Raw genomic sequence first — 27,896 nt, forward strand, 5'->3', positions numbered from 1 at the left:
GACAAACTTAAGGGGTGCCATCGTGACATAGATGAAGTTAACATTTATTGTAATTCCTTCAAATTTAAAGCACAGTGTCCTTAATAGAAGCATTGGATCACAACCCAAGATTTTTTGTTTTATTTGAATTCCAGTAAAAAGAGGAAGAAAATAAATCAGCGTGAAAACATAGTTTATTCAATGGAAGGATTTTGCACTTATCAGCATTTAGTTTATAACCTGAGACAAGAGCAAAATCGTCCACCTCTGACAGAAAAGCTGGTAAGGAAGTTTGTGGGTTTGAAATAAAAAATTAGATGTCATCTGCATATACTGAAAGTTTTAAATGGTTGTCCCCTTTAATATCTGTGTTCAATCAAATTTTTATTAAAAAAGGTTCCAGGGCAAGAATAAATAGTAACAGAGAATACAAGCAACCTTTCCAAACTCCTCTATGAAGGGGAAATGATCAGGATACAAGTCCATTAGCTAAAATAAAGGACCTGGGAGAGGAATATAATAGAGAAACATAATTAATACATTTTGGGCCAAAAGCGAACCAAGCAAGCGTAGAGAAATTATGGGGCCAACTGACACTTTCAAATGCTTTTTCTGCATCTAGTGAAATTGCTGCTAATTATTTTTTATACAATGTAGATTTACTTAAGACACATTGTTCCTTTCCAATCAAGTGGGGTAATAAAAAAATCCAAACGAAGGGCAAGTATTTTTGCAAATATTTTATAATCTAAATTGACTAAAGAGATAAGTCTATAATTTTTGCACAATGTATGGTCTTTGTTTTCTGTAGGGAGAAGACATGTTAAAACCTCCTGAACATATCCCCCCGATTTCTGAGTTGAGATCAAATATAAACATAATTGATGTAATTTGGGTAGAAGGATCTTGGAGAAATGTGCGTAAAATTCAATAGTGAAACGATCAGGCCCTGGAGCCTTTCCTTTTTTTTATAGCTTGAATAGCAGTAAGAATATCATACGTTTGAATATCCTCTTCTACGGAAGAGAAATCCACATCAAGAGAAGGCAGAGGAGCATTAGAGGATAAATATTAAACAATATCATTTTGTAGAGAAGGAGATTCAGGAGTATAGAGGGTTTGGTAGAAATTAGTAGTATTGGCCGAAGTTAAAATTGAATCAATTTTAGTACGCTATTTTTTAATTTTAAGATAGTTAGCAAGAAGTTTCCCAGCCTTATTTTTAGCACCATATTATTTAGCACTGGATCAAAGCAGATATAAATTAGTGGACTCAGTTGAAAGTTTACAAAAGGTAAATTTGGCTTTGATAAGTTCATCCCGATGAGATTGGGCTTTTGTAGAGTAAACGGAGAGTTCTAATTGCTTAATATGTGAATTAAGTAATTGTATGCTCTTAGAAAAGGATTTCCATTTCTGGGCTACAAAAGAAATAATGAAGTCTCTACAAGCAACTATGAAGGTCTCGCTAATAAGTTGAGGAGAGTCATGCGGGGATTCATTTTCTAGAAAAAAAGTGTCTGCAAATTTCTGAAATGTTGGGGTAAACCTGGGATCTAGTAGAAGGGAGTTATTAAATCTCCATCTCGTAGCTCCTTCAATGGGGAGGAGTTAATATAAATCCAAAGAGACAGGAGCGTGATCTGAAATTAATATAGATCCTATATCAGAATGGGAAATATGTTGTGTAAGGGCTTTAGAAGTATATAAATAATCTATGCAACATTGAGAGGAATGAGCAGGAGAGACATAAGTATATTATTGAAAGGTGCAGTGACATGATCTCCAGGCATGAACTAGGGATCTTTGAGCTATAGTAGATGTGAATTGAGAGTGTACATAATAGGGAATACATTTAGAATTAGGACGTCTATCAATAAAGGGGTCAACAACCATATTACAGTTTCCACCAACTATCAGATAATCATCACTATTTACCATTAATTTCTATAAATCCTGGGGCCAAAAAAAGTTTATGAGGATTAGTAGGTGCATATAAATTAAAAATAGTCAAATAAATCTGAGACCCATCTACCTTCAGTATCGACCACACCATTTCTTTTCCGAGCCGGGAGAGGGAAAGACATGACCCACTCATTGCCTCTGAAGCTTTGATATCTCTTTATGTGTTACATGAGTTTCTTGTCATAAAACTATATCACCTTTCAACCCAGCAATATGCGATAAAACCCGTTAATGTTTTATGGGTGATCCCAGACCTTTAACTTTCCAAGATATAACTCTTAAAGACATCTAAATATATGAAGCATTGTAAAAGCTTGATATGAATAACTGCAGTCAACAAAATACATTAATGCAAAAAAACTAAAGTTATCCAGTAAAAAGTAAACAATAGAGTAACAGTATAAATGCATAGGATATGAAAGAGGCACATAACTACAAAAATCAGGAAATTACTAGTAAGAGTAGGAAAAGAGGGAAGCCAGCCAGAGGAAAAGGAAAAGACAGAGGGAAAGAAAAAAGACCTTAGAATAAAAATAAAGAAATAGGAAAAAGAAACAGATGAGAAGTATATGGCCAAAAAGATAAACTGGAAAGAGGAAGGACAGCGGGATAATAAGAGAAAAACAAATAGACATACCACAAACATACAATAAACATAGGGGTGGTGGAGCCACTTAAGGAAGACGGCAGAGCCAAGCAGGAAGCCCCAGGATGAAGGGAATGAAAGGGAGACATCATCCAGGCAGAGTGAAAATCACATATCAGGGGACCACGAAAACCGCACCTGACAGTAAAAAGAGAATACGCTATAAAGAGGTACAGCAGGGCAACTGTAAAACAAGACAAGATAAGGAGAATACAATAATGACAACGTTAATAAAACAGTCAAACCATCGGTGAACGAACAACTTCCATGTTCTCTTTTTTGCAGGTATCTAAGAATTGTTGTAGAAGAAGAGGATCCTCATAATTAGTGGTTTTATTTGAATAAGTCACCTTAAAGAGGCAAGGATGAAACAAACCATATCTGGCATTCAAACTTCGAAGTGTAGGTCTCATGTCCAAAAACTCCATACGTCGATCTGCTGTCACTTTTGCATAATCTTGAGCGAAGAAAATACTGGATCTTTGCCAAGAAATTGTACCTTGTGAGGCTTTAAGTAAATCGGTTTATTCCCAAACATATAAAATAACACCTCTTGGTTTAGTTGACGGAGATAATCTTCGTGGGCCGTGCCCTAAGCGATGTGATCTTTGAATATTCAATGATGGAGACTCAGGAAATTCAAGACTCTGGAGAAAAGACTGAAAGAAGGAAGGGAGGCAGAATTGGACCCTCAAGCCCGTCAACAAGGCCATAGATGCGTAAGTTGTTCTGCCTATTATGGTTGTCAAGGTTTTCCACTTGTTGTTTTAGATATGAAATCTCCATATGAATAGAAGGCACTTGGCTGACAACAGATTGGACAGAGTCTTCTCGCTTTTCCAAGTAATTAACTTTTTGCTCCATATGTGACCATTTTGTCATCAAGACTTTGGCGGCGAACATTGGTTTCCTCTATGTAGGGTTTGAGAGCACATTTTTCCTCAAGAATTAACTCCATAGATATTGATGATGGAGAGGTGGTAAGAGAAGGTGGGTCCTTCTTGACTCGTTTACCTGACACAGACGCTGAAGTGGAGGGTAATTTTGATACCCGTTTAGAAGCATTGCAAGACGTATTGGGCATTGCATCACCTGTGGCAGAAGAAGAATGACCTGATTCTAAGTCCTCCATGTTCTCCTTAGAATGCTGAAGGGATTATAGTCTGCTAATGCAGTAGGGTCAAGAGGCTGAACACCACTACGAGTAGATTGTATTTTTGCCATAAACCATGTAGTATCAGTAGCACCATTAAATGCAGCAACATACACTGCCTTAGAAAAGCCAAGAGTTCAAGAACACCCCTGTAAAGGAGTCTTTAGATGATAAGGACCATTTATAACTTGTGAAGACAAAAATTAATTATGCCATGGAAACAAGCCTTCAGAAAGCCAGCATTCACCAATGGGAACTTAGCCCGATAAAATAAACAAAAACACTGTTACAAGAGCGTCACGTTAGAGGCATTTGTTTAACATGAAGAGATGAGCTCCTGAGGCATCTGAGCGTTGAACGCACAAATCAGTGGCTGACAGACGCCCAATGAGGATATGTGACCGAAAGGGAAAGAAAAAATTTGGTTTGTTGCTCACCCCTGACACCCACAGACATCGCAAAATATGCAGCAGGACCTCATCACCAATCACAAGCGGTGTGGAGCCCGAACAACGGGTAGTATCACCTGGAGATCTCCATTCCCTCACACCGCCACGGAGCCTCACGTAAAGACTCTGAAGCCACGCCCCAGTTGACGACATTCTTGATGCAAAACAAGAAATGCTATCTCATTGTTTGCTGCGTAAGTTCGTGACATTTTTTAATGGCAGTTTTGCAGATGTGTTTTGCTACAGGACCTTCTTCAGCTACGCTCCAGCCTCTTACACAGACTTTTCTCTGCTTTAAGGTCAGCCGAAAACCAGGGAGCAGATGGCTAAGATCAGTTGGGTATTACTGTTTCCAGAGGATCGAGCAGGTCTTGCTCCTTAGAGATCTATAGATTGAAAAGGATCAAATCCCCGTCGGGATTGCCTGTAAAAGAAGGCAAAGTAGATTGAAGAGACGGGACAAAGGACTCCTTCGTAATATTTTACCAATGCCTCCTCCTTTCATATGCTGAACTTATCTATGGCTTATTGCTCACACCATAAAAGGTGAATGGGACAAGAAAATGATCCATCCATATTAGGCACAAATATACATCAGTTTGAGGGCTGGTAATATTGGAAAAAATTAGGTCCAGTATATGGCCAGCTTTATGGGCAGAAGTTGTAATTAACTTGGTCAGAATAATGCATTCCAAAATATGAATCAGTTGAGAGGCTTAGGAGCAGTTTGGCTCATCAAAATTCATGTTAAAGTCTCCCAAAACCATGAAGTTAACTAATTGTAAGGATAGTTGGGCAATAGCATCACATAATTCTGGGGGGCTACTGTTTACGAAATCCAGGGGTTTATATATCAACAAACCTGCAAAAGAAAAAGAGGTGGGTACGTTTGACACAAAAAAAAGACCCTCCATATTCCTGATTTGACTCAGCTTAGATGATGAAACTGCCTGTGTATCCCTATGGATAACAGCTGCACACCCTCCTACACTATCCCCACCCTGCTTGACACACAGATTTCAATAACCTGGGGAAATGGCCAAGGCAAGATCAGGATTAGAGCCGTCCTTCAGCCACTTTTCCATGAGAAACATAAGATCCTAGTATTATCTGATAGGGAGAGCCATATGACAGCAGAGTGTTTAGGAAGGGACCTACAATTAGTAAGGCAGGCTCTAAAACTCGCCACTCTGTGTGCTGTCTTTTTGGGCAAGACAACTTCATCCTCAGACATGGTCATGGGCACTAAACTGAAACCGCATGAATTACAACTAAAAACAGTGCTCCTTGCGGCAGGATCTTAATGCAAGGCAGGTTGACAAGGACTGACATTCATGGAGGAGGCACCCTGGGGGTTTGTAAAATGGCCAGCATGGCTGGAGCTGGACGAGATCTGGAATCGGACGGGCAGAGACGGGATTGCCTTAGGCTTATGTGTTTCACTACTTCTGTTGGATAACACAGGCCCCTGATCTTTAGATTGTCCATGTGCGCTCCCCATCCTGTGTCAGAAGTGTTTGTGGTGATGGTCACTGTGGGAGTTAGTAGCTTAAATGGTTTCACCATGGCAACATGGTGTGTGTTCCACCAGATAATCTCCTTTTGAATCCTTTCTGTGACACCACTAGATCCTGCCTGTGCTCTGTGAAAATGTATTGTTGAGCCATTCTTGTAATGGACACAGGGAAAGCTTGGCCTGTGGTGTGAGTACTATGCATGATGACATCGTACCCATCATCCTCATTACTGTCTTCACTGTTAGGGACTGACCCTTCCAGCCATACAAAATAGGCAAGTCTGTTCTATTTGTGGCTTGACTCTCTTGGGCACTGGGTAGGCTCTTTCTGTCCTTAAGTTCTGTATCTATCCTTGGAACAACTTTACCTTTTCAGACTGCAGCAAAGAGTTCGCCTGGTTTAATGGGAACCCCAATTTGTGGAGTTTCTGGGTGAATGTTTGTATATTCTGTTGACACTTGTGCTGTGAGTTTGCTTTCACTAGTCAGTCTTCTAATTATGGGTAGACGTGTAAGCATTGTCTCAGGTGTGTGGCTACTGCCTCTAGATATTTCGTAAATACCCTTGATATAGAAGTGTGGCACATGACGTATCTGAGGAACTTTCTGCGCCTTTGATTCACTGAGAAATGTAGATATGTGTCATTTACATCTATTGTGACCATGAAGCCTCCTTTTTTCAGGAGTTGAATGAACTCTTGCAACATTGGCATCTTGAAGTGTTGCAGCCTCATGAGCATGTTTAAAAAACCCGAAGTTTAGTATTGGCCTTAATATCAGCTCCTATTTTGATACTAGGGAACAAGACAAATAACTCCCCTTTCTTGTCTATCTTTGTGGCACTCTTTCTAGTACTTGTTTCTTGAAGAGTTCTTTGACCTTCTGGTGCAGTTGTAGTTTTTTCCTATCTTAGTCGCCTCGATGTTCAACTCTTGCTGTAAACCACTCTCCAGAATGTATCTTCCTGTGACTGTTAACTATTGCCTATGATGCAGATCCCTTTTCCAAAACTTGACTATGCACAGTCATGTTCTGCACTCATTGCTTTGTAGCTAGACTTGCATTACATAATTCAAATTGTCATATATTGGTGATATTGTTTTTTAATTCAAAAGTGCCTTGTGTGGCACATTTACTATGTTCCTATTTTACAAATGATCCATCAATGCCTAAGCAAATATGTTAAACATCAGTGATGTGGTCAGCTTCTTTCTTGTCTCCATTGGTAATAATGATTTCCTTTCTTCCACACTAGGCATTCACATTCCCCAGCAATGCTGGCATCCCATTGGGTAAAGGTTTCGCTCCAACCTACGTCAGACTAGAAATCCACTACAACAACGCAATGTTGCAAAGCGGTAGGTGCTCGGGTGTGGGATCCGTCGCTTTCCTTGAGTGTATGTTCTACTTTAGAAAGGATACTCACTTGGGATCACAGATGTTGCTTCTTTTAAAGGCTTCTTAAATCCGGGGTATAACGCTCAAGACTCCATGATTGGGACAGACACATGCATAGGGCAAACTACGGCATTTATAGTGCACTAGTGAAAAGTAAAAATATGCCTATTTAAGAAAAATCTGCAAAAACAAATACATAAATACCCAAGTACACAACACAATAAAATAAATTTTAGCAACGTGTAGCAGTATATCAAAAGTAAAATTAGTTTGAAGCAAACTTTACTTTTGATATTTGAAGGTCTTTTCATTAATGTGTATGTCATCTTGGCGCCTCATATCCGGGAGAATATTTTCACTGGGTTCAAGATCTATTTTCTTTTTACTATACATTGGAGTCGCAAAGTTCACCAATAAAACACTTCTTTACATATTTAAGGTGAAAGGACTCTCTTTTGGCTTTCCGATAAACTGGTAAAAAAAACATATTTTCCTCTAACAAAGTTGCCTTAATCATAATGTGACTGCCCATTTCTGAAATCAAGACTTTCAAAGAACATAATTATCATAAATGATCTTTATTTCAGCAGACTGCCATAAAAGAACAAATAAAAAAAGAAATAATATACATAAAACTTTTTAAACATATGATAAAAAAATCCGTCAATAAAAACTATTTTGTTTCTTATTATAAAAAGAAGTAAAAAACATTTCGGTATACAGATCGTTTTCTCCAACAATCAAACAAAAGTGCTCTAAAAACTGAACTCCCTAATCAACTGAGAGGCTATGATACACAGAGTGTTTAATCATAAGTCTGTATTCTCTGTCTACATAAAGTGCATTATTCTTGAGAAAAAGTGAACAACAGTTGGTTTACACTACTTGATTAACAGGTAGGCCAGTTATGGGTAAGCTTGAGTTTTGCCTAATTCACCACATTGAAAACAAGTACCGGAGGAATCGGAAGGCCTCCTTGAGATGCTTGGTTCCTAAATTCCTACACCCTGGAATTAACCATTTTGTCCTAACATTCTTATATGCAGGGCAGAAGAAGGGCAGAAGAAGAGGGCTTGTTCCACCATTTCTTTAGTGGTTGCACAAGACGGCCATTGCCAGTCTGTTGGTCCAGGGATGTAGTCAGTAAATGAGAAATGTGGCGGGTCCCGTGTCTAAATTGAACATACAACTTCCTGGCCAACACGGACTGAATCTCACCTGGATACTGCTCTGCTTTGTATACATCCCTCTTTAAGAGGACATGATCTGTTAGAGTAGCCAAAGAGGGCCTGGTCAAAAGAAAAATCAGTGTGTGCTCGCTTAAATGTCTTTTTTAAGATTATTTTGAGAATTGTTTGCGACTGCCTTGGATCATCCTACAAACTCTCATCCTTCTCAAGGTATGTCTTAAATACTTTAGCCAGGAAAGCACTCCTGAGCCTGGAATAGTAAACACCTCTTCCAGCCCCTAGAGGTAATAATGGAGCTCTGGGGTAGTCCACATTCTTATCCAATATAGGATCCGTCTTACACCAATGCCATTGGAAATCGATCTGAGCCCATATCCAGCCTAAGAGGGAGTAGTGGGTTGCTGACCAGAAGCCCCGTAAGCTGACACAAAAATTGGTTCTCTGATATCACCAGAGTATTAAATCCTTATGCCCCCATAATTATGCGCCATAAAGTGCAACACCCAGGGCTGGTGGGTGTATATTTGAATCACCTGTGAAATTGAAAGAGATGGAAGACCCAATGTGCTTTCACCAGCCCCTCAATATGATGCTTGGGTTCGAGCCTGCACCTTGCAATGTGGGTAATCCATACTAGTTGCTCAGTAAGGGTGAGTCCGAGATAATCAAAAGTGTGTAGCCGTTCAAAGGAGTCCCCATCAGGGTTTGGTTAGATCTAGTAGTGTGGCAAGGATTAATCACCATGTATTTGGTTTTTGCCACATTCATTTCTAAACCCCTCTGTCTGCAGCAACTGTCAAAATTATCTAAAGTTTTCTGAAGCCCCACTGAGATTTAGACAGGAGGATCGTGTCACCTACAAACATTAGAGGATGGACCTTCGTGTTAGCCAATCTTGGGGCATCACCCTCACAATGGTTTAGATCGGCACCTAAATCATTAACATTTAGGGGCACATTAGGATGGCGGGCGGACTTTGTCCACCCACCATCCTCGTGGAAAACGGGACCGCCTGCTATCTGAGCGACGGTCCTGCCATACACATTATGATGCGTCCGCCATGCTGGTGGGCGCATCATGCATTTTTAACATTGCGGCGAGCGGTGCTTTCACCAGCACCCGCTGCAATATTAAAAATGCATGTTTTGCATTTCCATGCACAAAGCGGCAGGCACCGCTTGGTGCCTGCCACATTGAGCATGCAAATGCAGGGGGGTACCATAGGTACCCTCCAAGTGCACCCCCCACCTCCCATTCACCATGGGGTCCTGCAACGGGCCCCCAAAGTAAAGACCGCATGCTTCGTTGCCACCGTGGAAAAGCACAGGATCACACTCATTGGAATATGGTTGGCGGTGTCTCGCAGACACCGCCACCATATAAAAGCGGCGGACGGTCTTTCGGTCCGCCGCGGACCCCCCAGCCATCCTAATGTGGCGGGGGGGGTATTTTTTACTACTAAGACAAATATACCTACAATATTCAATGCAGAATGAATGTGGACGTCTAACTACAAATATACTATTGCTATACTGCACTAAATACCCAAGTAGTACCTATGTACCTTAGAAATCTTCCTGTCAATCTCATGCACTTCTCCAATCACCTATCCAGGACTATCTACTTATATTATCATTCCACAAATACCTAACATCTTATAAATTGAGTAAAAACTCTGTTTGCAGCACTGTAATGATTCCAGTTACTAGTCACGGCCTAGCTAGTAACACTAGTACAGCTACAATATTCTGTGCACTATGCATGCAGACTTCTAACCAGCTATATACTATTCATGTACTCTTGTAAATATCCACTTAGTGCCTATGCAGTGTAGAAATCTTCCTGTCAGTCTCATGCACTTTTCAAATCAGTCATCCAGCACTATCTACTTATCCTATCACTCTACCAATACGTAAGCAGTTATAAATTTGCAATACACTCTGTTTGCAGTACTGTAATTATTCTAGTTACTAGTCATGAACTTATCGAATGGCCTAGCTAGTAACACAACTACAGCTACAATATTTTGTGCACGCTCCATGCAGACCTCTAACTAGCTACATACTATTGATACACTCTTCTAAATACCCAGTTAGTACCTATGCAGTCTAGGAATCGTCCAATCTGTCCCATGCACTTCTTTATTCACTTATCTACCACTATCTACTTATCCTATTACTCCGTTAATACCTAAGCTCTTATAAATTAACTGTGCACTCTGTTTGCAGCACTGTCATCATTCCAATTACTAGCGGTGTACTTATGGAGTGCCCTAGCCACCAACACAAGTACACGTACAATATTCTATGCACAATCCCTACAAACCTCTAAGCACATACATACTGGTGGTACACTCCACTAAATACTGAAGTAGTACCATGCAGCCATACCTACTGTCAGAGTCATGCACTTCGTCAATCACCCATCCAGCACTATGTACTTATTGTATCACTCCGCCAATACCTAAGCACTTATGGGGAAGATTTACAAGCCCCCTGCGCCACCAGTACATCACTTTCTGTGATGTAGTGATGGCGCCGGGAACTGCTCCATATTTACAATGCAGCACTTTGCGTTGAAGAGGTATTCCATGGGTGTTGCTGTGTATGTTCCCACACAACACCCATGGAACAAGACACATCTCAATATTTATGAGAAATCGTAAATCTGGAGATACATGTGAATGCTGCGCCACCCCTAGAGGTGGTGTAGCGAGGCGCAATGAGAAGAAATGTTTTCATTTTTCCTCATTTTTTCTCTTTCAATGTGTGCTGCATTCCACATCACACATTGAAGGAGGAAAATGCCTTTAGTGATTGTTTTTGTGCAGGAAGGTGTCCCTTCCTGCACAAAAACAATCTCCCCTGCCTCAATGCATAGCTGCAGTTTGTGCGCCAGTGCAGACAGAAGAACAGAGTTGCGACATATTCATGTAAATATGTCATATCCCTGTTCTTCGGAAGTGCTCCAGCGCGGTGCAGCTAAAGGGCTTGCAATTTCACGGTGCAGCACTTCCTGATAGATCTGCCCCTATAAATTCACCATACACTACTAATGCATTCTTTCAATCATGCTCTACACATATATTCAACCAAACTTTCACACGTTACCATGCAATTATAGTTCTTTTTTTTACCAGATAAGGTAGTTCTGATAACAACTTTTTTTTCTTCTTTTTTCCTTTGTATTTTTTTTAAAAAAAATTTAACAATTTTGTATTTTTTGGGGTGTTTTTTCAAAAACTGAACAAAAAAAGGAACCAATTAAACAGGAAACTTTTAGAATTAGTTATCATTCCAAAAAGATCAAAATAAAATTAACAGCGATGGTTGCGTTGGGCAGCACAAACAGCATTCACCGATTGCTCACAGTAGCATATAATTTTTTGACACTTGGCACAGTGTTGTTTCAGAAAAGCAAATTATGGTCTTATGTCCATAGCAGGTGTTCCTGATGATGCTCCTGATGTACTGGTGACAGCTGGTGATGGGTTTAACACAGCTCGCCTCATTTCCTCCCGATCAAGATTGCGAGGATGGAGAGTCCGGAGATGCTTGTACATGCTGGCAGTGCCTCATGAATACTTTTTCTCACTGCCTCTTGAGAGGACTTTCTTGCAAATTTTGCAATTCACCTTCCTGGCATTTACTTTTTTTTCTCCTGATGGAAAGGTGAAGAACTTCCACACAACAGATTCTGGCCTCTGTTTAGGTGGTGCCTCATCCAAGACTTCTTCATTCGGAGATACTTGCACCTGCAAACTGATGCAGTTTTTTGAATTTTTTTTTAAAAACACCAAAAAAAGCCAAAAAGGTCCTTGCAGGAAAAAAGATGTTCCTCTGAAGATGTGTGGGGTCCTTCAATAGTTACAGTGGGAATTGTTGTGAACTAATCAAATCTTTTTTTTTAGGTCACATGGTATCCGCGCACCATGCGCTCACAAAGCGTGCACCACAAGCGACTTCGCGAAAATATATTTAAAAATAATATACGTTTATTACAAGTAGAACTATATTATTTTAATGAATACCTTAGATAATCTCTTGCCCTAATATGTACATTAAAGATACATGCATGTCATTTTAGAACATAAAAAATCTCGGAGTCGCGCACCGAGCGCGCCCCAGCACATATATGACGTCACATGGGGCCCGCCACCGTGCAAGTGTTGCGTACCATAATGCGCATGTGTTGCGAATGCGTGGGAGCAGCAGCCGCGTACCGGTCGTATACTGGTCGCGCACACCACATAACAATGTACGTATATGACGTAACTGAAAAAACACGCACTCGTCGCTTACCATACGTGTATCCTTCACGAATTTTCCAAAATGGCTGCTAGAATACGCGGACCCACTGCGGTAGGTACGCTTTGGGTGCCCAACTCCCCAAAAAAATGTTGAATTTTTTTTTTAAACAAGAAAATTATTTAAATATATTAAAATACCAACAAAAAAAACCATTAAAAATATCTCAGTTTTACATTTTGTTTTGTGCAATTTTCAGAAAATATATAATGTTTAATAAATGAAATATTTATAAATAAATAGTTAAAGAACTGTAGAAATTCAGTACAAAATATAGGTATAACTACTATTACACTTAAAAATTAGCATTTAAAAAACCTTTGAAATTCACTGAAAAAAACATAGGTTTTAGAGAGGTTATAGTTGGAAATTAGCATTTAAAAAACCTTTGAAATTCACAGAAAAAACCATAGGTTTCATGTGTGTTACAGTTAGCTGGACATTTCACTCGTACAAAACCGTAGAAATTCTCAGTTATAGTTAGTTCTGCTAACTATAACTCACGCGCCCTCAATACACTGCTGATGATGTCACATATTACATCATTCATGACATGGTCAGTGACATCACTGATGACATCACTGGTGACATCTCAAATGACATCACTGATGACATCATCCAGTGAATGTGGTTTTGTTTGAAATTTAAATATCTATTATAGATATATATTACCATGAAAACAAGAATAAAATTGTGATTTGCCTGCAGTGCCGGTGGTTCGTGACTCCTTTGTAGCTGAAGCAGTGTATATTGGAGATGCGAGCGAACAAAGGATCTGGATGATTTCTCATATATATATATATATATATATATATGTGATCAAGGGAGGGATCTCCCAAAACGCGTAATAGGTTCAAGTTCAAGTTCATGCATTTATAAAGTGCACTACTCACCCAGAGGGTCTCAAGGCGCTGGAGGGAGGGGTTTACTTTTTATCGAATAGCCATGTTTTCAGTTCTTTTCTGAAGGAGATGTGGTTCTGAGTAAGGCGGAGGTGGGTGGGGAGTGAGTTCCAGGTCCTGGCAGCCAGGAAGGAGAAGGATCTGCCGGCCATGGTGGTTTTTCGGATGCGCGGGACTGCGGCGAGGGCTTGATTGGATGATCTTAGTTGGCGGGTGGGATAGTAGAAGGACAGTCGGGTGTTGAGGCATTCGGGTCCTAGATTATAAAGGGCCTTGTGTGCATGGGTAAGAAGGCGGAAAGTAATTCTTTTGTTGACGGGAAGCCTGTGGAGGTTTTTTAAGTGACCGGTGATGTGCTCTTGGCGCGGGATGTCTAATATGAGTCTCGCTGATGCGTTTTGGATGCGCTGGAGCTTTTTCTGCAATTTTGTTGTAATTCCGGCGTAGAGTGTGTTGCCATAGTCCAGTCGACTCGTGACCAGTGCATGGGTGACAGTCTTTCTAGTTTCGATGGGAATCCAGCGGAAGATCTTTTTGAGAATGCGAAGGACGTTGAAGCAGGAGGACGATACGGCGTTGACTTGTCTGGACATTGAGAGGGAGGAGTCTAGAATGAAGCCAAGGTTACATGCATGGTCTGTGGGTGTGGGCGCAGATCCCAAAGCGGAAGGCCACCAGGAGTCGTCCCAAGCTGAGGGGGAGGATCCTAGGATGAGCACCTCCGTCTTGTCTGAGTTGAGTTTTAAGCGGCTCTGTAACATCCATTCGGCTACTTCTTTCATGCCTTCGTGAAGGTTGTTTTTGGCGGTGTTGGGGTCTTTGGTGAGGGAAAGGATTAGTTGGGTGTCGTCGGCGTAGGAGATGATGTTGAGGTTGTGTTGGCGTGCGATGGAGGCGAGGGGACTCATGTAGACGTTGAATAGGGTGGGACTGAGTGAGGAGCCTTGAGGTACGCCGCAGATGACTTCGGTGGGCTCTGAGTGGAATGGGGGGAGTCGGACTCTCTGTGTTCTCCCGGCTAGGAATGAGATGATCCAGTCTAAGGCTTTTCCTTGTATGCCGATTTTGTTGAGGCGTTGTATGAGGGTGTTGTGACAGACAGTGTCGAAGGCGGCGGAGAGGTCGAGTAGAATGAGGGCCACTGTTTCACCGTTGTCCAGAAGTGCTCGGATGTCGTCGGTCGCCGCAATGAGGGCGGTTTCGGTGCTGTGTTCGGCTCGAAAGCCGTTTTGTGAGGGATCCAGGGAGTTGTTGGATTCAAGGAAGGCTGCTAGTTGGCTATTGACGGCTTTCTCGATGACTTTGGCCAGGAAAGGGAGGAGGGAAATGGGTCGGTAGTTTTTCAGATCTGAGGGGTCTGCTGTTGGTTTTTTCAGAAGGCGCTGAGTTCGGCGTGTTTCCATATTTCTGGAAAGGTGGCGGTGTCAAAAGAGCAGTTGATGACATCGCGGAGTTGGGGAGCGATGATGGAGTCAGCTTTGTTGAAGATGTAGTGGGGGCAGGGGTCCGAAGGTGAGCCAGAGTGGATTGAGTTCATGAGCCGAATGGTGTCTTCAATGGTGATTGGGTTCCGAGAGTTGAGGTAGTTAGTTGGAGGAGTGGGATCTGAAGGGGGTGGGGTGAGTTGGTCATTGGGAGTATTCTTGAAGCTGTTGTGGATGTCGGCAATTTTGTTGTAGAAGAAGGAGGATAGCGCATCGCAGAGGTCTTGGGAGTTAGTGATGTCGTTGGATGCTGCGGGTGGGTTGGTGAATTCTTTGACGATATTGAAGAGTTCTTTGCTGTTGTGAGAATTGTTGTCGAGACGGTCCTTAAGTGCTGATTTCTTGGCGGATCGGATTAGTTGGTGGTGTTTGCGGGTGGCTGTCTTGAGGGAGGCCATGTTGTCTGAGGTTGGTTCTTTTCTCCAATTCTTCTCTAGGGTGCGGCATGTCTTCTTGGAATTTTTAAGGTCATCATTGAACCAGGGAGCTTTTTTGCTGGATGATTTCGACTGGTGTTTTTTCAGGGGTGCTAGTTCGTCATAGTAGTTGTCATTCGTAATGGTGGCACTGGCTGAATAAATCTGCACTACAATAACTGGGTCCATGCCCGTCTGTTCGTGAATGAATGGGAAGTGAAGGCAGGTTTTGGAGTGGATATATACACATATATATATATTACCTACTGGCAGTCGCCAGTAGGTAGTTATAGTTAGGACCTACTTTCCATAGGAAATCCACAACATTCTATTTAGAATAACTTTGGCGCCAGTGGACGAATCTTCGCGAATTTCTCCAATAAAATGGCCTGCTTGGTTCCGCTCCTTTCCTGAAAGTTTGGGGGTGATTCGTCAAGTGGGGGCCGAGAAAAAAGGGGGGTCCCAAAACGTGTTTTCCCATGCAATTTTTTCATAGGGATCTTTAACCAGGGCTACAACCCGAACGGCTAAACAGAATTACACCAAATTTGGCAGAGAGGTAGAGTTCGGTTCGCAGATTGTGCTGTTTGTTAAATGGTGTAAATCCGTTCAGTAGTTTCTGAGAAAATTACAAGTAAAATCATAGCGATATCTAGAGACAGAGTTCTACAGGGATCCGTTCAATTACGAGCGCGAGCTGTATGCTGATTGGCTGTCAACTGTCTATCAACATTCGAAACCTGGAAGTGTTGGTGGCCATCTTGTGCCTCGGTAGCAGCGAGTCACAAGAAAACAGTAAAAGAAAGTTGAAAAATAAGGAAAAGGGGCAGGGTAGAAAAATGATGACCCTCTAGGCCTGCTGAGGGGGTCGCACATGGATCTTTAGGCCCCAAAAAATGTTTTACTTTTTTTTTTAAAAACCTGCAAGGTATGCATATCGTACTCGTACGCGGTGGAAAAGTAAAAAAAAAACTAGAAGTCCGTTAGCTCCCAGGGGGGGGGGCAAATCCCGGGGGCAATTCTTTTCTGTAATGGGCGGTTGAATAGTCCCCCGAGCCCCGGGGAATGCCACCCCCGGGGTTTTATTTTGAAGTATGCCGGGGGGTTCACGGCCCCCCCCACATGCTCCGGGGACCGCCACCTTCCTGGGGCAGTTATATTTAAAATTGTGGGGTCCGTGACGGCACGGACCACCCAGCCGCGGGGACCACCATCTTTCGGGGCTTTTTAATGTTGGCAGGGGGTCGCACGGCCTCCCTCCTGGAGCTCTTGATGGCCCTGGGGTCCGACATCTCCCAGTGCCGGCTTCTGCAGTGTCCCGGGGTACCTACCCCCGGGACACTGCTGTTTGCTATGGTAGGGCAAACCGCTTTCCTATTTGAAAGAGAGAGCAAGTTAATATGCTGTCTTTTTTAAGTAGGAAAGCAGATTACTTTTTGAGAGAGGAGCATATAAACTGGTCTCTCTGACAAAGCAATGCCGGCTTTCGAACGACGCAGGGAGCTGGCTGGGACCGTGGGGGGGTATTGGGGTTCCCCAGATGGTCCCAAATGTTATTTTTTGAGTCCCGGGTGATGGGGTCCCTTTGTAGCTCCTTAAACATTCGTGTAGTTTACCAGAGGGGGCAGCCATTGCATTCTGGGAACGTAGGTCGGCACAGGAGTTGCCGCGAGTCTAGCAATGGGACATTAAATCCTCATATTCTTATCTCTGTGTCCGTGTGGTTATTATAGTAATTTTCCTTCTATTGACAATATTCTCAGAAGAGATGCTTCTTCTTAGAAAGTGAAAGTAGAATGATTACAATGGGACGGAACTTTCAACAGTTGGAATAGGAAGTGTTATGAACCAATGAAATCTCATCTTTTAAAGTCTCATGGCTTTGCGTACGCTTACGATGTGGGTTCGTATGACGTTCCAGCGCGATTTGTGTAATTGCTTTTAAAAGTAATATACGATTGTTGAAAGTTAAAAAAAACAATTTTCATAAGTATCCTACATAATGTATTCTATTAGTATGATCAAACAATTAAAAACATTTGTGTCTTTCGCGTACGGGGCGCAGTACGTGATGTCATACGTAAGCTTTGATGCGACGCGTAACCTCGAAGTGTATTCATAGCGTATGCTGAGAATGATTAGCAGACAAACTATGGTGCAATTACTCTCTCACTGTCAAATTAGAGCACAAGGCGCGCTATGAGAATGGTTAGAAGTGGTCACTCATTAGAAATCCGATTCAGCTGTGTGGCTTATCCACGGTTTCATAACGTTACTTTTTAGCCTGTTTAAGTTTGAGGTTTGTATGAAATACTATGCTATAGGCAGATATGGATCTTTAGGGAGCGCTTATCTCCATGAAGGTTGGTTATTACCATTTATATATAGGTGCTTGAGGGAGGGAAAATAAGTTTGTCAGAATGGCGAGGATTGCTCAATAGCACCAGATCACTCCTTACTTTGTGGACACCTACAATTGCATGGCTCTTGTAATCAAGATGCGGCTAATTTGGCCTGAGATTTGAAAGGCACTCCGACACCTGCTATCATACCAACATTCACTTTACTGGCAAACGGAAGTTATTTACTTTGAAATAATGCAGATTGTTGTGCGATGTTAGCAGGCATCGCTTACATGATTATGGTAACTGAGCGTGTGGTTTGCTATAAAAAAGTTGTGTTTACTCCTCTGCATGGGAAGCTGGATGTTTCTATCTGGCCGTCGTTTCCGACCTTGAAAGCAGAGTCAACCAAATGAGCCGTATAAGAGCGCTATTGTTTCAAAAAGAGGTCACTCTTACATCTGCTAGAGAAACATTTGTCCTTCATGTTTCAAACACCCGCACAGAAGTGCATGCTTTATTAAATACTGACGTGCCCCAACGGGGTATGTTGGGGGACTTAATCCCCCAACTTAGAATGTGCCATGGGCCGCGTTTGCACAGTGGTGACGGTAGGGAGCAGGGCTTGTGGTGATGTGTGTGCAAACACACCCTGTGGCATGTTTTAAGTTGGGTAATGAATTCCTCTTCAATCCAGAGGTCCCCTAGGGGCCAACTAGCCCACCAGGTACCTCCAGTAAGCGCCCCGGAGCTGCGTTGCAGAGTGTTGTAAAAAGGGGCGTGGCCTCTGAACACCTCACAGCAACGCAGATCCCTGGCGCATACTGGAGGTACCTGGTGGGCTAGTTGGCCAACACGGGATCTCAGGAATGAAGAGGAATACATTTTCTAACTTAAAATGCACCACAGGGTGTGTTTGCAGACATGTCACCTCAGGCCACACCCCCTTCCTTCATCAGTGTGCAAAAGCGCCCCGTGGTGCGTTTTATGTTAGGGAATTACTTCTCTTTCAATACTGAGGGTCCCTGAGAGCCAAAGAGCCCAACAGGTATCTCTGGTATGCACCAGGGAGCTGCGTTGCAGACAGGTGTTCAGAGGCCATGCCCCTTTTTACACCTCTCTGCAACACAGCTCTGTGGTGCTCACTGGAGGTACCTAGAGGGCTAGGTTGACCCTAGGGATCCTTAGGATTGAACAGGGACTTAATCTCTCAACTTAGAACGGTGAAAGGGCGCGTTTACTCAGTGGTGAAAGGAAGGGGACGGGGCCTGACGTGATGGGTGCAAACACGCCCTGTGGCGCATTCTAAGTTGGGGAAAAAATTCAACTTCAAACCTGAGGGACCATGGGGGCCAAGTAGTCCACCAGGTGCTTCCAGGAAGCGCCACTGCGCTGCTTTGAAGAGAGGTGGTGCATGCCGTGCCCCTTTTTACATCTCTCTGCTACGCAGCTCTGTGGCGCTTACTGGATGTGGTACAAATTCCGATTTACTCACCTGTTATCAGGAGAGACCCCAGTGCTGCATCTTTGAGCCCAGTACTGATCCTCAAAAGTAATTCTAACCATACTTAGCAGTAACTTGAATTTCCTTCCATAGGGTAACATTGACTGGTTTCACTTGGAAATTCTTCTAAGTGTGGAGTTTTGGAACTTTAAAATATTCACCTAAAATCATCCAAACAACGAATTACAATTAACTCACCTGTTATCAGGAGAGAACCCAGTGCGGCATCTTTTAGCCCAGCACTGACCCTGAAAAGTAATTCTAACCGTACTTACGAGTAACTTGTATTTCCTTCCATAGGAATCCATTGTCTGGTTTTTACCAGAAAAGTTTCTAAGATTCAATTTTCACAAACTAAAAATATTCCTTAAAAATCGCCTGTATGACTTGAACACATTCTTTCAACTGTTTACAGGAGATGCACCAATGCTCGATCCAGGATCCACCACTGAGTAAGAAAAAGTAATGATAACACTAGTTACCTGCTAAGTGAATTTCCATCCATAGGGTAACATTGAGTGTTTTTTTGGAACTTAAATAAATTCCTTTAAAATCAGCCGAACTAGAAATTCCGATTTACTCACCTGTTATCAGGAGAGAACTCAGTGCTACATCTTTCAGCCCACTACTGATCCTGAAAAGTAAGTCTAACAATACTTACAGTAACTTGAATTTCCTTCCATAGGCTAACAGTGACTGGTTTCACTTGGAAATTCTTCTAAGTGTGGAGTTTGGGAACTTTAAAAAATTTCTCTAAAATTAGCCGAACTACAAATTCCGATTTACTCACCTGTTATCAGGAGAGACCTCAGTGCTGCATCTTTTAGCCCAGTACTGATCCTAAAAAGTCATTTTAACCGTACTTACCACTAACTTGAATTTCTTTCCATAGGATTTCATTGCCTGCTATATAAAATATATATAAATTGGAAAAAATATAAAATAAAAAAAAACAAATATTACAATTTCAATATTTTTAATCACATTTTTTTTAATTTCTATTAAAAGTATGTAATGATATTTAAAAAATAAAATATCTAAAAATAAATAGTTTAAAATAATGTAGTTACTCAGTATAAAAAAATAACAATTAATACATTTAAAAATTATCATTTACAAAACCTTTGAAATTCACTGAAAAAACCATAGGTTTCAGCCACGTTATAGTTAGGAATTAGCATTTAAAAAACCTTAGAAATTCACTGAAAAAAACATAGGTTTCAGCCACGTTATAGTTAGGAATTAGCATTTAAAAAACCTTAGAAATTCACTGAAAAAACATAGGTTTCACACATGTTATACTTAGCTGGACATTTCACTAATACAAAACCATTGAAATTCCCCCATTATAGTTAGTTCAGCTAACTATAACTCATGCGCCCGCTATCCACTGCTGTTGACGTCACATAATACATCACTCATGAAATGGTCAATGACATTTGCTAAGTCGGATTGCTTCCCGACCGAGCCCATCGGAATTGCTCGGTCGGGAACGAATCCGGCCGGCAATGACCGATTCGGTCGGAAGGACTCCGAACATGGGGTCCATGGGGGTCCATTAGGTCCATTAGTCCGTCCGCCATCCCATCGGTAATTGGGACCGCCCGCCATAAGGGCGGGGGTCCCGCGCGGGGTATTAGGATGCGTCCACCACTGTGGTGTGCTCATCCTGTATTTTTAGCATTGTGGCGGGCGGTGCTCTCAGCACCGCCCGCCACAATGCTAAAAATGCACTTTTACATTTGCATAAACAAAGCGGCAGGCACCGCGCGGTGCCTGCTGCTTTGTTTATGCAAATGAAAGGGGCACCTCTCCTTCACTCTGGGGGCCCGCTTCACCGCCACAAAAAGGCATCTCCCTAAGCCCATTGTAATATGGTAACCTTTTTCCGCCCCGGCCGCAAGGCGACTGGGGCGGAAAAGCGGCGGGCGGTCTTTCCGTTCGCCGAGGTCACACCCGCCATACTAATATGACGGGGGGAATTTGAATGCGGATGTCAGGCGGATTGCCCCCGCCAGGCTGGCGGTAGCCACCGCCAGCCTGGCGGGGGCAATCCGCCCGACATCCTAATGGGCCCCATGGTTCGGAGTCCTTCCGGCCGAAATCGGGATCGGGCCCCAAAGTGTAATTTGCTCAAGCACTTCATGTGATCAAGACCAGGGTGATATATATATATATATATATATATATATACACAAACCAACGGGTCCCTGAAGAAACCGGACACCCCTGACTCAGATTACTTTTCCAACTTTATTTTGCTAAATTGCTGTGCTGTTGTTATGAGTTTCGACAGGATCCCCTGCCTTGCTCAAACAAAGAGCGCCACAACTCTGTTCCCTTCATATAGAGTGCTGGTCACATGATGTCATAGACAAAGACAACATACTAGGAGAATATAATGTATATAAATTCATACATTCTACAATTAAATAGACTTAGCCTTTTCTTCTCAAGCAATATAGGTGTTACTTTTAAATTTTTTTTTTGCTGTTTCCATTTTTTTGTCATTTGATATATATTTATTGCTCATGCCATGAAAACAAATCCACTTGCAGTACGTTTCAAAATATCGTATTTGTTTGTCCACTCTCAATCAAAGTCTGTTTTTGAAATATCTATTCTAATGGTTCAACAACATTGACTATTGGTGCCTCGGTTATTACTTTTCACAAGTGTGCAGATTATCGAGGTTGGAGTCTACTGTCAGTGTTACAGACCAAATCAAATAGATATTAAAATAGGTGAAGATCTTCTCACTGATTATTCGTAGGCACACAAAAAGAAAAAAAGAGAAAAAGAGAAAAAATGTCCTGGCTACTCCTCAATGTCAATACTGTCCCACATGCATAACAGTAGTCTCTAATTTCCTTCATTTTAACACACACATATATATATATAGTAAATCACATATTAAATATAAATAACACTGAAATAAAGTAATAAAGTGTACACTCTCTATAGACATTTACCAGCTAAAATGATGGTAATCCAAAATAATTAATTGTAACCCCACATTGTGGCAATCAAAACAGTGAGACACAACCTTCTAAGGTCATTCCATGTCCACCTGAACTACTTGAGATATACTAATATTGTATTAAACTGTTTAATTCATGGAAGTATTGTGTGTCTCTTTTCTTCCAGGGCGAACAGACAGCTCTGGCATCCGGCTGTATTACACCCCATTACTAAGAGAGCATGATGCTGGCATACTGACAACGGGGATCATACCACAAGATTTCAGCTTTATCCCTCCAGGGGCAGAATCTTTCAACCTTTACTCGCTCTGCAAAACTGATATGTTCGATGAGGTGAATAAATGGCATATATGTGTTTAGTCATGGTCTGCTTTTCCCCTGATTAGATAGGATAATGTACACTGGAATGCTGAAGACCCCATTACGCTTTGGGAATTGCTAAAGCAAGTGGAACCACTGTGTCAATTTTCTCTTTAAAACAATGTGAATGTAGCCCAAGCCTGCGCTCAGTGGGACACTCTGCTGAAAATTGATATCTTATTAAGGGGGCATTTAATTAGCTTCTCACTACTCTAAGTGTTTCATTTGCTGTGCAGTCTCCATACCGTTGCATGAGGACAGCCAATTTTATTTGCATTTAGGATGGACGACCGTTTGTTAACATAGTGTCAAATCCCTCACGGGTATACAGAAAGTCTATCAATCTTTAGTCAGAGACTGCAAAAGAATCTTGAAGGACTGGCGATGCCTCAGAACTCAGTCCTATTCCAGTATATTGATGACCTTTTGGTCGCTTCGGAGACTGAGGGTGCTTGCATGATTGACACTGTGGGTTTGCGGAATCACTTGGCAGACAATGGACACAAAGTGTCCCCAAAAAAAGTTCAGTATTGTCTGCCTGCAGTTCAGTATCTAGGTCACCAGATTGAGAAGGGAAAAAAAGAGTGTCACCAGATTGTACAGAGACGATTCTGGAATTTAGAGTCAAAAGTGACCCCATTTTCTCAGAGAGCAGGCGCACAAGTCCCTCACACCGGCAGAACTCTCATCCTGCAGCGGCTGAATCACATTTTTGCAGGAAATTTTAAGCTCAGGCATGTGTGTAAATCTATGTACATGGCAAGCTCTGACCACTGAATTACCTCTTGGTTGGGCCAATGAGTTTCTTGCTTTTTGATTGACCCAATATTTGTAGCCCCCCCCCTTATTCAATGGAGGTTAGTTTTATTAATACAAATCATGCTCATTCTACAGAGGGGAAAATGGTCAAAGGTTCCTTTCTCTCTTTGACTAAAAAGTTTTCATCCATCCCAACCACTGTCTGAGATGTTCCTTGTAGCACGAGCCAGTCTAACAGCGGTGGCCTTTGGGAGCAGCTTGAAGTGGGAATGCTGATGTGCAGCACTGTTCTCTGAAGAGATGTCTCCTTTGTTGTTGAAGGTGACGGGCAAGGTGATTCCAGATATGCAGGTGTTTGCTGAGCTCCTCCATACTCACCTGACGGGAACAGCGGTACAGGTGGTTCAGTACAGGTAAGCAGAACCGTGATGTGGTGGCATCTCCAAGGGTGATTATTAAGGCTTCTGGTCAGCAGGAAAATGATGATGCACCAATAACAAATTGCATGTATTGTTTTATTATCGTTAGCATTTACAATTGTTTCTCACAATGCCGACTTCTAAAGGATTTAATTGTTTCTTGTGTTTTTGTTACCAGACTTCAGTTTAGTAGTCCAAATGTCTCACAGTGTTCATTATTGAAATTTTCAGGTTACTGTTGAAAATGACATGAGAAAAAAAAAACACATACTGCTTTTCTTGTCCCACATAAGCTCACCCTCATATAAATAAAGGAAATGCAGTCTGGGGACATGCAAAATCTTATTTATTTATGCGTTTTTTTATAGTGCAAACTTAACCAAAAGGTGTCAGAGCGCTTTTACAATAGAACCAGTTACATTACATACGGGCTTCAGAATAAATGAATAACATAAAAGATGCAAACAGATCAATCAATCAATCAATCATGCCATTTGTATAGCGCACTACTCACCCGGGAGGGTCTCAAGGCACTTGGGGGGAGGGGTATGCTACTGCTCGAACAGCCAGGTCTTGAGTTGTTTCCTGAAGGCGAGATGGTCCTGGGTCAGCCGAAGGTGGATGGGGAGGGAGTTCCAAGTCTTGGCAGCCAGGTAAGAGAAGGATCTTCCTCCGGCGGTGGCTCTTCGGATGCGTGGTACAGCTGCGAGGGCGAGGCTGGTGGACCGTAGCTGGCGGGTGGGCGTGTAGAAGGTCAGGCGGTCGTTGAGGTACTTGGGGCCCAGGTCGTGGAGAGACTTGTGTGCGTGGGTGAGGAGCCGGAACGTGATCCTCTTGTCGACGGGGAGCCAGTGCAGGTTCCTCAGGTGGCTGGAGATGTGGCTGCATCGGGGGACATCCAGGATGAGTCGGGCGGAGGCGTTCTGGATGCGCTGGAGTCTTTTCTGTAGCTTGGCGGTGGTTCCGGCGTAGAGGGCGTTTCCGTAGTCCAGTCGGCTGGTGACGAGTGCCTGGGTGACAGTCTTCCTGGTCTCGGTCGGGATCCAGCGGAAGATCTTGCGAAGCATACGCAGGGTGTTGAAGCACGATGAGGAGACGGCGTTGACTTGTCTGGTCATCGAGAGGGAGGGGTCCAGGATGAAGCCCAGGTTGCGTGCGTGGTCGGTTGGCTTGGGTGCGGTGCCCAGGGCTGGGGGCCACCAGGAGTCGTCCCAGGCGGAGGGCGAAGATCCCAGGATGAGGACTTCCGTCTTGTCCGAGTTCAGTTTCAGGTGGCTGTCCTTCATCTACTCAGCGACGTCTTTCATCCCTTCGTGTAGGCAGGTTCTGGCGGTGTCGGGGTCTCTGGTGAGGGAGAGGATCAGCTGGGTGTCGTCGGCATAAGAGATGATGTTGAGGTTGTGCTGGCGTGCGATGGCTGCGAGAGGTTTCATGTAGATGTTGAAGAGGGGGGGGCTGAGTGAAGATCCTTGCGGGACGCCGCAGATGACTTCGGTGGCCTCGGAGCGAAACGGGGGGAGGCGGACTCTTTGTGTTCTTCCGGCGAGGAACGAGATGATCCACTCCAGTGCCTTCTCTTGGATACCGATGTTGCTGAGGCGCTGGACTAGGGTGCGGTGGCAGACCGTGTTGAACGCAGCGGAGAGGTCCAGGAGGAAGAGGGCCACTGTTTCCCCCTTGTCGAGCAGGGCTCGGATGTCGTCGGTGGCTGCGATGAGGGCGGTCTCGGTGCTGTGGTTGGCTCTGAAGCCGGACTGCGAGGGGTCGAGGGATCCATTCGTCTCGAAGGAAGGCGGTCAGCTGTCTGTTGACGATCTTCTCGATGACTTTAGCAGGAAAAGGGAGGAGCGAGATGGGGCGGAAGTTTTTGAGATCGGTGGGGTCCGCTGTAGGTTTCTTCAGGAGGGCGCTGATCTCGGCGTGCTTCCAGCTCTCCGGGAAGGTGGCGGTGTTGAAGGAGGCGTTGATGATGTTCCGGAGTTGGGGTGCGATCGTGGAGTCGGCCTTGTTGAAGACGTGGTGTGGGCAGGTGTCGGTCGGTGATCCGGAGTGGATGGTGTTCATCGTGCAGGCTGTGTCTTCGGTGGTCACCGTGGTCCAGGTGCGTAGGGTGGTGGTGGGGGGCGTTGGTTCGACGGTTGGGTGCGTGGGTGGGGCGCCGAAGCTGTTGTGGATGTCGGCGATCTTGCGGTGGAAGAACGAGGCGAGGGAGTCGCAGAGGTCTTGTGAAGGAGTGATGTCGTTGGTGCCGGTGCTGGTGTTGGAGAACTCCTTGACGATAGATAAACTCTAAACTCACACAAGAATGGTAGTAAGTACAAAATTCGACTAGAAATACAAGTTGTTAGAGTTGAATATATACAAGTTGCAAATTCACTCAAGATTACATTTTAAGAAGCAATTAGGGTTGGACAAATATTTATTATATATTTACAGAGCATGATCTTCTCGCCGTTTTTCTGCTAGGCCTTTAGGGTGCTGGTGCACTTATAGGCAGGGAACTTGGGCCTGGAGGGATCCCCAAGGTGGTGATGGCTGTAGTGGTAGAAGGCCGGGTGGGGGTGGGCAGATGCAGCATGGAGGATCCCCAAGCTGATCTTGAGCTTATGCTGGGCTCCAGCTGTGGGACGGGGAGAACGCTCAGGGCAGGCGGATCCGTGCCATGAAGTTAGGTCTCCTTTTGGGTTCAAGCACCCACAGCGGTACTGGGTCCCGACCTACAACCCACAGGGTCAGTCCTTAGGCACCCCTGGGGGAGGGCACTCTTGCTACTGCATTGCTCCTGCTAGTAGTCTCAGGCTCCGGGCCTCTCTCACCAGCAGGCCTCTGGTGCCAATGGGTCTCGCTAGGCTGGAGTCACAGCCATCCTCCGCTATCTTGAGGGCCGCACGCATCTCTGTGGCCATCAGCCGCTGACTGCCATAACCAGTGATGTTCGTTGCTGTGGACATGGCACTGGTGGGTCCTGAGGTATTCCATCAGAGCTCTCCAGTGCTCTCCGGGCCCTTGTCGCCTTCAGGATGGCACCAGAAGCGGGGACTCCGGCGGGAACTTACCCTGTTAACCTCCTAGAGGAGCACCGGGAGCAGAAATAAGCAGGCGTGTTCGACCTACTTTTGGCTAATGATGCTGGAGTCCAGGCCAAGAGCTAAGCCTTCTATACCAGTGACCCAATGTCAGATGTAATAAAAATGGGACCTGATACAATCCGTCACTGGTGTTAGTGCGATAAGTATTGCCTATCCCAAGCTGTACACTCAAACAAGGAGCATACAATGCATATTTGGGTAATTAAAGGACAAAAATCGTAATGTCGTAGTTTTTAACACCAGTTTTTGCCCCAGGAAACGTCGATAGGGCTGACCTGCTGAATTTCTCTGGGGTTGGAGAGGTTATTACACCCTGTATTTACTGGGTGGAATAACATCTAAACAACTCATAATTTTGATATGTACAGCAGAAGTAGTTATCTCGTATCTCTAATTAGAATTGACCCCTTGTAATTGAGGTACATGATTAATGTAGCAAAACTGTTGATTGGTTTCTTGAATGTTTTTTTGTGTTCAGAGTTATTTGATTAATTGTATAAAAGTATATATATAACTAGAAAACTAGAGAAAAACTAAAATATATACCAAGTTGTACAAGAGAAATGCAAATGTATTTGAGAAATAAATAAATACAACTTTAGATGCCAAATTTATTAACAGAAACGTATTAAACAAATATTGGCCAATCTCAAAATATGATGGAAGGTAATATTAGAATGCATCGACAGTCATATCCAATTAAGAGGCCATACATAAAGTACAATATTAGTCACTACTTCAATACACATTTATTACATAAGTATTAAGAGGCTTCCAAAAAAGGTGAAGAGCAGTGGTCATTTGTATGGCTTTAATTAAGTAGATATTTGTGCCTTTTCTATTAAAGTTCATCATGTATGGACAGGAAGCAATTTAACATCCTTATAATTAGTGGTAATGGATTTAGTACCTGACAAAATAAAAAAAAGTAAAAAACCAGTATGGTTTGACTGTGGATATCTAGGAGAAAAAAATCTAATGAATAATGTAAGTATCATATAAAAGACATACAAGATATCTCCAATAGTCAAAGTTTG

At 43.1% G+C, this 27,896-nt stretch overlaps 1 protein-coding gene across 1 annotated transcript in view; it reads left to right on the forward strand.

The window, feature by feature from the left end:
• The window catches only part of LOC144769777 (putative DBH-like monooxygenase protein 2), a 364,487-nt gene that overhangs the window by 109,675 nt on the left and 226,916 nt on the right, over positions 1-27,896 (forward strand). Inside the window, exons 6-8 of the mRNA XM_078653960.1 lie at positions 6,964-7,066; positions 22,399-22,565; positions 23,673-23,764. Of these exons, the coding sequence (XP_078510086.1) occupies positions 6,964-7,066; positions 22,399-22,565; positions 23,673-23,764 (362 nt within the window). The remainder of the gene's footprint in view (positions 1-6,963; positions 7,067-22,398; positions 22,566-23,672; positions 23,765-27,896) is intronic.

This window comes from Lissotriton helveticus, chromosome 7 (assembly GCF_964261635.1).
Source record: "Lissotriton helveticus chromosome 7, aLisHel1.1, whole genome shotgun sequence".
Classification (NCBI taxonomy): Eukaryota; Metazoa; Chordata; class Amphibia; order Caudata; family Salamandridae; genus Lissotriton; species Lissotriton helveticus.